General features: G+C 42.8%; 1 protein-coding gene across 1 annotated transcript in view; it reads left to right on the plus strand.

Annotated features, from left to right (window-relative positions):
• Positions 1-9,438, plus strand: part of LRRC8B (leucine rich repeat containing 8 VRAC subunit B) — a 51,850-nt gene extending 42,412 nt beyond the window's left edge. Inside the window, exons 3-4 of the mRNA XM_075322304.1 lie at positions 728-2,847; positions 7,329-9,438. Of these exons, the coding sequence (XP_075178419.1) occupies positions 739-2,847; positions 7,329-7,595 (2,376 nt within the window). The 5' untranslated portion in view covers positions 728-738 and the 3' untranslated portion in view covers positions 7,596-9,438. The remainder of the gene's footprint in view (positions 1-727; positions 2,848-7,328) is intronic.
• Positions 9,439-13,738: the final 4,300 nt, after the last annotated feature.

The raw sequence follows: 13,738 nt of genomic DNA on the forward strand, positions 1-13,738 counted from the left end.
GCCGCTGCTGTGAGCGGTTTACTGAAATTGAATGCTTTGTGGCGTCGTAAAGCATTCATCTGTAGTAAAGTCATGACGACATCCTGCAGCAGCCGCTCTGTGCACAGTTGCTATCACGGAGGAGTCTGTGTGCCTTGCGGACTGCAAGAAACATCTGGAGGCAGCGCGGGCCCGGAGGAGAGGTGAGAATATCTTTTATTGTGTGTAAAGTGATGACACCCGGCGTATAAGACTACCCCTGAGTTTTGAGAGGTTAAAAAGTCATCTTATACGCTGGAAAATACGGTATTTACTTTATTAGAGGGTATTTGCTCATTTTGTGTTTTTGTCTGTGAATTGTCCACGGTGTGAACTCACTCCTATTGCACTCCTACCAACTTATGCTCTGGCTCATTTTTTTGTTTTTTTCTTACAAATGGGGTAGATTTTGTTGCTCCATGTAGCTGCGTTCTTTAAGATCTGATGCCATCCAGACGACAGGTGAGTAATCAAGGGGAAATAGCCAAGGGTGTGCAACCGTGTGCTGAGTGCTGCTCCTGAGACTCCTCTGCTCCCACTTCTAGAATTAGCAGAATTAGCTCAAGAGCAGCACCCGGCCACAGACTGTTGGCCATTTCCACTTGATTAGTGTAAGTAATGTATAAGCCATGAACTCCCCTTTAGTAATTTCTCTTTTGAGCTGATGCATTTCACACACATTAACATTTCATTTTTTTCTCTCCCACAGCTATCGTTGCCATGATGATGACTGTAACAGAACTTCGATTTTTGGCAGATGCCCAGTCATCGTATCACATTTTAAAGCCATGGTGGGACGTGTTTTGGTATTACATCACAATGGTGATGTTGATGATTGCAGTTCTGGCGGGCGCTCTCCAGCTAACACAAAGCCGCATGCTCTGCCTTCCATGTCAGGCGGAAGTGGGCGATCAATGTGCACATCCTCTATATCAAGGCACCATAAAGATTAATTTTTCAACCAATTCCTTAAGAAATATCAGTACCTCAAGAGGAATCCAAACTGACCTGCACCGCCAACAGTATTCCTATATTGATGCTGTTTGCTATGAGAAACAGCTGCACTGGTTTACAAAGTTTTTCCCCTATCTGGTGTTCCTCCACACTATAATATTTGCCGTATGTAGCAATTTCTGGCTTCATTACCCTAGCACAAGTTCTAGGTTGGAGCACTTTGTTGCAATTTTGTACAAATGCTTCGATTCTCCATGGACCACACGAGCTTTGTCAGAGACTGTTGCTGAACAGACCATGAGAAACGGGACAAACAAACCCTCACGACGACTGACTAGTGAGGATACGGATGCAGGCAAGCAGTCAGTACAACATGGGGTTGAAACCACTGCTGTGGAAGATGACGCTTCAAGTGTCCTGGACAAGAAGGAAGGCGAACAGGCCAAGGCCTTATTCGAGAAAGTCCGCAAGTTCCGTCTTCACGTTGAGGAGAAGGACATCATTTATAGACTGTATCTGAAGCAGATTGTTGTTAAAGTGGTTGCCCTCCTCGTCATTATTACATACGTGTCTTATTTTTTGATGCACATATCGTTTGAAATTGACTGTAAAGTTGACATTCAGGCCTTCACAGGGTACAAGAGATACCAATGTGTTTATTCTCTTGCTGCAATTTTCAAGGTATTAGCCACTTTTTACATTCTCCTTGTGCTTTTGTATGGGTTTACGTGTTTTTATAGTCTATGGTGGATGTTAAGAAGTTCTCTCAAACAGTATTCGTTTGAAGCCGTCCGAGAAAAGAGTCACTACAGTGACATCCCCGACGTCCAAAATGACTTTGCGTTCATCCTCCACTTAGCGGACCAGTATGATCCACTGTACTCCAAACGCTTCTCCATATTTCTGTCCGAAGTCAGCGAGAACCGATTAAAACAGATTAATCTCAATAACGAGTGGACGGTGGAAATGTTGCGCAATAAGCTGGTCCGAAATTCCAAGGACAAAATGGAGCTTCATCTTTTTTTGCTGAGCGGGGTGCCGGACAACGTCTTTGAACTTAATGAGATTGAAGTTATTAAATTAGAGCTTATACCGGATGCCAAGATCACCCCGATGGTAACACAGCTGGTAAACCTCAAGGAGCTCCATATTTACCACTCAACACTTACTGTGGACCTACAAGCACTGAGCTTTCTAGCTGACAACCTTGAAACTTTACATCTAAAATTTATCACAGTTGAAAAGATACCATCTTGGATCTTCCTTCTGAAGAATTTGAAGGAATTGTATTTATCTGGATCTATTAAAGACTACAGCTTTGCACACATTGAGGGCCTTCAGGACTTGAAGAACCTGACAACCCTTTACTTGAATACTAGCATTCCACGGATTCCACCTGTCATTACGGACATGTTACCGTTTCTTCAAAAATTTAGCATTAATAATGAAGGAAATAGACTCCTAATCTTAATTAGTTTGAAAAAAATGATCAACCTTACCAGCCTGGAGTTGATCAACTGCGACCTAGAGCGAATTCCACCTTCCATTTTTAGTATGGCAGAACTAAGAGAGATTGACTTTCGAGGAAATAATTTTAAAACTGTTGAAGAAATTATTAGTTTTCAGCATCTGACCAAACTGACCTGCCTGAAACTGTGGCACAACGCTATTGCCTACATACCACTACAGATTGGCGCCTTAGCCAACCTCGAACAGCTCTATCTCAATTATAACAATATAGAAATGATGCCACTGCAGCTGTTTCTCTGCAACAAGCTGCGGGTTTTGGACCTCAGTCATAACAATCTGAGTTTTATCCCGGATGAGATCCAGCTTCTGAAAAATCTTCAGCATTTTGCAGTGACGAACAATAGTGTAAGTATTACATGTTCCAAGACTCCAGTGAAGGGAGTCTTTAAAGAGCAGACAATCCACTAATGAGGGGGCAAAACCCCACAAACCGCTGCCTTTCGATGGGTTCCTCTTTCTTTTTGAGGACACTCTGGTTTGTCAATCCTTAGCTATGTGGCAGGGTTTATTAGACAGTTGAGCATCGATTTATATGGCAGTGGTGTACCGCCAATGGCAGCAGACTACGCGGCTGCTATGGAGCCAATAAGTCAGGGGGTGGGCCAAATGCCCCCGCCAGACAATGCACTCTCAACTGTCTGCATCACGGATGCCGATGCAGTTGAAAGCAATGATGAAAGAGGGAGGCTACACTCCCTCATCCATCATTTTCCCGCTGTGTCAGCGTTCTGACATCTCAGAGTAGTAGGTGCGATCATGTCACTACTGCGTGCCCACTGTGTAGAGCGGCATACCTCTCGCCAAGAAAACCAGAGCAGCGGGGTAAAAAAGGAGAGCTATGGAGGACTATGGGGTGCATTATAATATATAGAGGACTATGTGGGTGCATTCTACAATTTGGAGGATTATGGGGGTGTAATATAATATATTGAGGACTATGAGATGCAGTATAATATATGGAGGACTATGGGGGTGCATTATACTATTTGTAGGACTATGTGGATGCATTATAATACAGGGAGACTATGTGGATGCATGATAATATATGAAGGACTAAGGTGGGTGCATTATAATATATGGAGGACTATGGAGGTGCATTATAATATATGGAGGGCTATGGGGGTGTATTAAAATAGATGGAGGGATATGGATGGTGCATTATAATATATGGAGGACTATGGTGGTGCTTTATATATGGAGAACTACGTGGGTGCATTCTACTGTTTTGAGGGCTATGGGGGTGTAATATAATGTATTGAAGACTATGGGAAGCAGTATAATATATGGAGGACTATGGGGGTGCATTATACTATTTAAAGAACTGTTTAGGCATTATAATACAGGGAGGACTATATGGATGCATTATAATATATGAAGGACTATTGGTGTGTAACATAACATGGATAACTATGCGGGTGCATTATATCATATGAATGACTTTGGTGGGTGCATTATACTATTTGGAAGACTATGCAGGTGCATTAAAATATATGGAGGACTAATGGAGGTGCATTATAATATATGGAGGACTATGGGGTGTATTATACTATTTGGAGTGCTATAGGGGTGCATTAAAATAGATGGAGGGATATGGATGGTTCATTATAATATATGGTGATGCATAATACTATCTGGAGAGCTATGTGGGGCCAATTATACTATTTGGAGGGCTATGCGGACCATTCTAATATTTGCAGGGCTATGAGAGAGCCTTTATACTTTATGTAGGGCTATTTGAGGGCTGTTTGTTAGGGCCATTATAAAGTGTGAAGAAGTATTGGGGCCATTATACTGTATGTAGGCCTATTACACTGCATGGAGGGCTATGTGGAGGGTCACAGTTGGGGATCATACTGTGTTGGGGTCACTATACTTTGCTGGGATACTTTAGGAAGGGGTACAGTAGGCTCATCATACTGTGCATGTGGAGGAATTCACTGGGGGGTATCATACAGTGTTTGTGGGGCACTTTTGTTGGTATCATACTTTATATGTGCAATGAAAGGGTAATCTAGGGGCTTCAGTAAGAGGAAACATACTTTGTAAGGGCTGTAAAGTTGTGAGCTATGTTCTTATGTGAACAGTAACTATTATTTTTATTTTTTGGGGCTAGAGGGTTCAAGTAGAACTGCTATGGGGCCCCGTGATTTCTATGTACGTCTCTGTTGTAGGGTGGCCGCTTTCAATAAGTCGCACCAGAAAGCCGTTTTTCTCCCTTCTAAGGCAGTACTAATTTGCAGTACTCCAATTAATAATGTTCAGTGTTGGCTTTTTTGGGGTATAAATATTCAAAAAAAGCCAATTGCCGTGTTTCATTCAGTTAATATGAAGTATAGACTTGTATCACATAGGGACAGATGTTGGTATTCTTAGTAAATGAGGCGGATGCGCTTCCTCTATATACTTGAGACATTTGACATCCTGTCCTGACAGCTGTATTTTTTCAGCTGTTTATTATGATGGTATTGCTCTATGCACTGACTGCTCTACCTCCCATGTTATTAGCTAAGTGCAGTAAGTGTTGACGTAGATTAGGCAGAGCTTTGTTAATTAGCCTCCAGCATGTTTGACTAAATTGCGATTTGGAGAGTCAAAATATTTTTAACGTTATTTTAAAGGTGTTCTGTTTGTGTATTAAATTAATGCTTACCTGGCTCATTACATAATTGTTATCCTTATCCCCTACAAGAACTTAAAGAGGACCAACCACCAGGATTTTCTTATATAAACAAGCCAGTGCTATACTGGCTCTATCATGCTGATTCTATACATACCTTTAGTTGTGAGATCGGATGTATAGTTTCTGAAATACAGGTAAGTAAAGTTTTGTGAAATACACTGTTATTTGATTGATAGCAGCTACAGAATATCTAATAGGTGGCTTGGATTTTGCTAGTTATTCCCGCCCCTGTCTGCCTTCATGTCCTTCCTCCCCCCTGTCCTTCCACACTCCTTCCTTCCCCTATAATAACAGAAACACAGGGAGGAAGGACAGGGGGGAGGAAGAACAGACAGGAAGACAGGGGCGGGGATTAACTAGCAACACCTGACCCATCTGTTAGATATTCTGCAGCACCTATCAATCAAGTAACAGTGTATTTCACAAACTTTACTTGCCTGTATTTCAGAAACTATACATCCGATCTCACAACTAAAGGTATGTTTACAATCTGTATGCTAGCACCAGTATAGCACTGGCTTAGTTTATACATGAAAATCCTAGTGTTTGGTCCTCTTTAAAACTTTTTTTGGTATACATACCAGTCTAATATGTCCAGGCAATGCCACAATTCTGATGCTCTATGACTTGCCTTCCATGCTTTTTGAATGACCATTTTCTCCTCATCAGGGTTTTGCCAGCATTACAGGTACAGGAACTTGCGTTTCCTCACTTCACTGTGCACATTGTACCTGGTTTGCTTATCCTTAACTGAAAGCCTGCCTCCCTGTTATGCCTAGCTATCTCTCTGCTCCTCTCCTGTCTAAGTACAAGTACTTGTCCCTACTTATTAGGCTGCTCTCACATTTCCGTCTTTTTCTATCAGTTGCAATCTGTCGCCTTGAGAAATTACAGTATCCTACTAAATAATTTGCAGGATTCAGGGTTTGGGTTTTTTTTCCCCATAGAGTTGTATTAACGACGGATTACGACTAATAGCCTTGCGTTGCATCCGTCCCGCTACGGATTAATCGTGGAATGCATTGTTTTTTTGTGTGCGTCTCTCTTGCTCTCTCGCTTTCTCACTCGCGCTCGCGCTCTCTCTCGCTCTCTCTCTCGCTCTCTCTCTCTCGCTCTCTCTCTCGCGCTCTCTCTCTCTCGCTCTCTCTCTCTCGCTCTCTCTCTCTCGCTCTCTCGCTCTCTCGCGCTCGCTCTCTCTCTCTCTCTCTCGCGCTCTCTCTCTCTTGCTCGCTCTCTTGCTCGCTCTCTTGCTCGCTCGCTCTCTTGCTCGCTCTTTCTCTCGCTCTTTCTCTCGCTCTCGCTCTTTCACTCGCTCTTTCTCTCGCTCTTTCACTCGCTCTCTCTCTCGCTCACTCTTTCTCACTCTTTCACTCTCATGCTCTCACTCTCTCTCACTCTTTTACTCTCGCGCTCTCACTCTCACGCTCTCACTCTCACTCACTCTTTCACTCTCACGCTCTCACTCTCACTCACTCTTTCACTCTCACGCTCTCACTCTCACTCTTTCTCACTCTCACGCTCTCTCTCTCACTCTTATTCACTCTCTCACTCATTCTCATTCACTCTCTCTCACTCACTCACTCAATCACTCACTCACTCTCTCACTCACCTTCTGGGATCTCCAGCACGGCTTTTGACTAGCTGGTCTGGTGCGACATTATCATTGCTTGCAGTGTAATGCACTAGGCTGATGAAAAGCTGCTCTTGGGATCCTGGAAGTAAGAGACGTTCACATTTTCAGATCCAGCTACCATTTAAAAGTGATTGTCCAGTTGTGACCTCAGAATGTTATACAGGCAGTACCTTTAAGTGTTGATCATAGCGGAACTGCAGGCACAACTTTGTTTTATTGGAGCAACATTAAAGAAAACACATAGCAGGCAAACTCCACAGGAAGTCAAAGGTAGACAGAGACACGCCTCCTGTCTCATCATTGGCTAAGGCTGCTGATCCCTCCCAGCCCCTGCAGATCTGCCTCCTCCGATTGGCTGCGGTGTATAAACTCCAGTCCCCAGGAAGTCAGTGAGCTGCTCCTCTTCATGATAATCCCGCCCTGTATAATCCCAGCAATAAGTGACAACACCTATATATACTCTCCATGCCTGGTTTATACGATTTCTAACATTTCTGTGTTGTTTTTTTACAGATTGATGTGTTACCAGACGGGCTGTTTAAATGCAGCAAACTGCAGTGTTTACTACTAGGAAAAAACAGCCTGACCACCCTGTCACCGCACGTCGGAGATTTGATGAACCTCATAAAGATAGAGTTAGCTGGAAACCATATGGAGTCTCTTCCCCCGGAGCTGGAGTCCTGCCAGTCATTAAAGCCAAACTGTATTATTGTAGAGACCAATGTGCTGCATACACTGCCATCATATGCAAAGGACCATCACAAGTCCACCCATAGATAGAAGAGGCGCCACGTGAAAAGTGATTTTATTTTCTGTGATTTTTTTTTTATCTCACTTTTCATGCTTTTTTTGTGATTAGATTGTAAAGCTAGTTTCTGATAAGTACAGGGTAACCTCTTTCCTTTATAAGCCAGGTATTATATGGCTGTAGCAGACTCTTGCATCGTGAATACTGTGCATTTTGCATAATCTTATCAGCATTTCTTATGAAATAGGTTTACTGCAGCACAAAATGAAGAAAATGTTAGTGCTTTTTATGAAAATATTTGCTTGAGGGACCAAATAGTGGCCATTTGTCTTCAGTACTTGGGTCTATGACCCGGGCACTGGCTAGAGGCATGCCAGCATCCGAAAAACTGAAGTGTGCTAAACTACTGTGATAGTAAAACATAGCGGTGTTCGTAGCTGTGTCGTAAACTTGTATATTAGGAGTGTGTGAGAAGAAATGTAAATGTAGCCCACGGAAAGGTTTTATAAGGTAGATGTCTTACTTAGACGGATCTCCAAAAAAGCTGTGGATCGGAAATACTATTGATTGGATATTAGTATTTATGGGGCGCGGTTACCAGGGAATTTTGGTAGTAATACTAAAACCTATATCCATCTGTTCCAAGCATTGTTGCTTGTCCTGATCCATAAACTTATATTTTCTGTTTTTAATATCAATGTGAAATCCATGCATTGTCTTTTGCATGTGGTAGTAAAGAGGGTTTTCTGAAAATATTCCAAAAACCTTAAAGGGAACCTGTCACCAGATATTTCACCTATAAGTTGTGGCCACCACCAATGAGCCGTTATATACAGCATTCTAGAGTGCTCTATATAAGTGCCCAGGGCGATGTGTAAAAAAAAAAAACAAAGCGTTTAATATACTCACCTGCTGTGTGATCGGGTCCGATGGATGTCGCTGGTCTCAGTCTGGCACCTCCTGTCTTCCTTCCATCACCGTCCTCCTTCCCTGCTCTATGGGGCTGATGCGTCCTATGTCTTCCACACAAAGTACACCATTGCACTCCTATGCACACACACTCTCTACAGTAACGCGCAGGGAAAGGTGAAACAACACCCGCACATGCACACTACAATATTTTGATCTGCCCTCATCAGGGTAGAGAGAAGTGCTTGTGTGCAGGAGCACAATGGCAGCCTCTGTGAGGATGACGTAGAGCAGGTCATCCATACGGGGCTGAGAAGGAGGAGGACGGCGATCACAAGAACATATGAGGCGCCGGACCATGACCATCAACCCTTATCAGAGTATAATAAAAGGTGTTTTTACGTTGTACAGAGCAGCCTGGGCTCTTATATACAGCATTCTAAAATGCTGTATATAAGAGCTCACTGGTGGTGGCCACAGCTTATATGGGACAAATCTGGTGACAGGTTCCCTTTTAAAGTAAGTGTCAATCTCAGAAATAGGATATGTCATCACTTTATGATCCTGATACTGAAGGGGCTGCAGAACTGATTCAGTCTTTCCCTGCACAGTGTCGCCCCCAAACCCCCTGGCTGTGTAGAGAACTGCAGCAATGTCCATCAGAGTTAATGGGACTGACTACAGGTACAGACAAGGGAGTGTTGTGCAGGCAAATACAGTAAATGGGCACAGGGCTGAATCTGTGCTGCAGCCTTTTCATTCTCACAATCATGAGGGTCCCAAAGGTTTGTCCTCCATCCATCATAAGGTCCTGTCGTATCCCAGTGACCTTCCTGTGCACATTACAGGACTCACTGAGACACACCATTTTTATTCTACAGTTAAAGGGAACCTGTCAGGTCCCATATGCCTTGTAACCTACAAGCAGGGTGATCCAGAAAGAAAGAAGCGAAAGGCACTCACCGGGTTGCTCAAAAAAAGGAAGCCGTTTATTCAACCATTAGGTCTTTCTTTTTTTTGAGCAACCCGGTGAGTGCCTTTCGCTTCTTTCTTTCTGGATTATAAAGGACTGACACTCTGAAATGTGCTTTTGCTCTGTTGATTTACTGCCATATAATGCGTTCACAAGATTAGAGTGGCAATTTCCCAACAGCTGATTTACTGAACAGTGCCGTTTTTTCCTTCTTTTTTGCTTCTTTACAAGCAGGGTGATGTGTGGCCTAGTAACCCCTTCCTACCCATCCCTGTGTTGTAATATGAATGCATAAAAAATGTTTTATAACTTACGTGTTCCCTATGTAAATGAGCAGAGGGACTAGTCCCCAGGGCGTCACTTTGCCCCGTCTAGTTTGCCTTCTTTTCGTGGTATCACACCCCTGTGGGCATGATACCATGGATTTACATGAGCGGCGTCACCGTCAGCTCCTGGATATCCCACACGTGCGCACTTCTCGTGCACGCTTCTCATGTGCGCAGCCTTCTTAGCCGGGTGTACGCTTCACAAGCGCACTGTGCATGATCTGAAGGCTCCTGCGCTTCCGACCATGCACAGAGCATGTTTAAAGCTGGCAAGCAAACACATGGTTAAGAAGGCTGCGCGAATGAGAAGCGCGCACGCACAGGATCTCCAGGAGCTGACATTGACATTGCTCATGTAAGTCCATGGTATCATGCTCACAGGGGCGTGATACTACGGAAAGAAGGCAAAGTAGACGGGGCGAAAAGAAGCCCTGGGGACTAGTCCCTCTGCTCATTTACATAGGGAACACGTAAGTTCCAAAACTTTTTTATACATTCATTTTACACAATATTACAACACAGGGATGGGTAGGAAGGGGTTTTTAGGCCACACATCACCCTGCTTGTAGGTTACAAGGCACATGGGACCTGACAGGTTCCCTTTAAAGGGATGGTCACAGACTCATCGGTCACTTACGGAGCTAACGTCAACCACCGCAGTGGCCTATGCTGCATTCAAGAGGGTGACACGAGGTGAGTACCTCGTTTGCTTGTTTGTTTTGTATTTTGAAATGATCTCTGCCTGGAAGAAAAATGTTTTCTGTGTCAAACAACCCCTTTTAAAATGCTTGTATGTCAAAATATCGTGTTTTGGTATGTAGCTCCTATCTTACTCCATGATTGTGGACTATACATCATAAGCTGTATTCCTACGTGGCATTCCTCTAAACACCCCCATACATATTACACTAATGTTGGATGAACCCGTCGATTTCTTCGCGTTTAGCAAACACTCTGATGTCTATGGGAGCCCCAGCCTAGCAGTCATCGTAGGACATGTCAGATTTCGGGCTGCTGATCGCAGTCTTCTCTCCGCTGGTAGAGATCTGTCGGTGGCTTTTTCATACAGAACAGAGAAGAGCTCCTGTGTATGGGAAAAACTGCTGCCGACTGAACCATCGACTGAAAGCTATCTATATGTAGGCATGATGTAGTCCTTAAATATGTTAGGAACAAGCATACATGTGATGTCACAGACGCTCATTTACACTGGATAAATGTTGGTTGAGACTATATATACTTTCCTGTGTGGTGCTCTCTGAGCGTAGGCTTGAAGGACATTCCAGTATTTTAGGTCCAGATTTACTGGACATCCGTCATGTATAGTGGATACAGTACAGCCGCTCCTTCTCATCTCCAGCATTTTTTTTTTACTATGCAATTGGAATTGTGAGCCTTAGTGATGGTTTTCAGCTCACACATATGATCGCTTACTTTTGGATATCTTTTTTTAATTCTTTACCAAAAAAATGGCTGGCCTAATATTAGAATGATACAGATATATTGTATTCTTTGTACATTATTGTTCCAGCTTGTATGGTCTTACTAATTTTTTCATTGTACTCTCGCAGACAGTCGCTACATCCTTTTCCTGGGCGAGGTTTCTCCTCCAACTCATATTTTGTTGGTGTTGTTAAGAAACTTAGACATTAAAGGGAAAGTAGATTTATGTGAACAGGTCCGGGTCTCTGCTTTAGACAAGCATTTTTATATTGTGGATCCTGCCATCCAGTGTCTCGTCAGTCCATTTAATAAAAAATGGCATTGTATGGAAACCATGACGTATTTATAATAAAGGGTGCTCTTGGCATCTGTTATTTGCAGTGAGCGTCATCATCACCCTTTACGAAGGAGAACCATGGTGAATGCAAGCCTCCGCGCTTCAGAAGACAACCCCTTGAATCTCAATACATGTGAATACAAAGGAATTAGCCATGTCTATAAAGTGTTGACTATGGAAGGAGTACAGAAATTGGATTCCAATATTTCCATACTTTTCTCAAATTGCACTATGTCTAACTTGTAATCCAGCCTAGTGTTTGTTGTAGTATGTAGCAGGATGTATTGTTGTTCTCAATTCATCGTCATTTAATCTAATATAATTATACTCTATAGTATAAACTATATATAGACATTAAAAGGGATTGTTCAGTTCTCTGCTGTTGCCTCTACTCCATGCACAGAGCTGCGCTGTTCCAGCACTATCCACTGTTTACATGCAACCACCAACCAGTAGGTATGCAAATCCAACTGATAATGATGTCCTAAGGATATTAAGTCCTGGATAACCCCTCTAAATCCTTGTTGGTAGACTACCTCAACTATCTAATGTGTACAGTATGTTTGACAGCTTCCAGACTGCATAGACTCTATGCAGTCTGGAAGCTGTCAAACATACTGTACACATTAGATAGTTGAGGTAGTCTACCAACAAGGATTTAGAGGGGTTATCCAGGACTTAATATCCTTAGGACATCATTATCAGTTGGATTTGCATACCTACTGGTTGGTGGTTGCATGTAAACAGTGGATAGTGCTGGAACAGCGCAGCTCTGTGCATGGAGTAGAGGCAACAGCAGAGAACTGAACAGAGCATCTATTCTTGGGTGGAAGGAATATAAGAATACCCAATTCTCCTCCCTTGATGAAAGCGGTGCCAAATAGTGCATACAACAAAGCATTCGCTAAAAATATCTGGATCTGCTAGTCTAATGTGGTCATGATGAACGTTATGTTCAGTTTTTTAAATATTGGTACTCCTATCTCCAAGAGCCTATCCCAATATCTAGTAGATGTAATAATAATCATATTAGCAAATACCTCCAATTAGAAATGTAGTATAGTTGTTCTAATTCACTTTGTTGCTTACCTCACGTGCAGGGCATTGCAGGACCTTAGGCATCCATGGTTATGACCACAAGCAACTAACTAACTGTGACTATATGAGTGGTTGTAACCATGGATACCTAAGATCCTGCAATGCCCTAAACATGAGGTAAGTGACATAGTGAATCAGGAAAACTATATTACATTTCTAACTAGAGATATATATCATCATCACCATCCAATCATCCAGTCATCATCATCCAATCATCATCATCCAATCATCCAGTCATCATCATCCAATCATCATCATCCAATCATCATCATCCTGATCATCATCCAACCATCATTATCATCATCCAACCATCAATCATCATCCATTCGGATAGGATTTTGGAGATGGGAATAACCCTTTAACTTTTGCCTACAGTTAGTGGTATATATCTTAAAGGGGTTGTCCAATATCTGAAGGTCCCCTTTTTAATTAAAGTAGTTCCCCTTTTAAAATAAGAATGAGATTGACATGTACTCACCTATCCAGCGTTGTCACCACCAGATCTCCCTGGGTTTATGTGACATTGTTATAGTACATGAGCCCTGCAACCAATGAGAGGCCACTAATGGGCTCCTGCGCTCCAGAAGGAAGTGAGAGCACCGCAGCCCAATAGTACCGCTGCAGGCGATCATAATGCAGCACCTATATTTAAATATCTGCATTAAAGTTTTGTTCCAATAATATATATTATTTATCAATATGCTGTTGCTTTGATTGTTTGGTGTCCAACCTGTGGAACCTTGTTGATACTGGGAATAAAGGGACTACTGTGTTGGTTTAGCGCTGCAGCCCCTCCTCGGTTTTTCCTGCACCTGCAGTGCAAGGAACTATTCAATTGAATAATGCTGCAGCTTCCTGATTGTGAGCCACCAGGTTCAGAACACGTTAGCCAGTCTCCTGGAATTATTGTAACCTACTATGTTTTTCAACATGATCTATAAAGTTATTTATTTTTTACTATTTTCTGATGTGGTGCTGGATACCACCTTTTCCTCTGCAGCTCCCTGCACATCTCAATGGTTGGGTGCACCACTGTGCAGGAGGCCAGCACTGCAGCTCCTCTGATCCCAGAATCAGCAGTACCTAGCA

Source organism: Anomaloglossus baeobatrachus, chromosome 8 (genome assembly GCF_048569485.1).
Source record: "Anomaloglossus baeobatrachus isolate aAnoBae1 chromosome 8, aAnoBae1.hap1, whole genome shotgun sequence".
NCBI lineage: Eukaryota > Metazoa > Chordata > Amphibia > Anura > Aromobatidae > Anomaloglossus > Anomaloglossus baeobatrachus.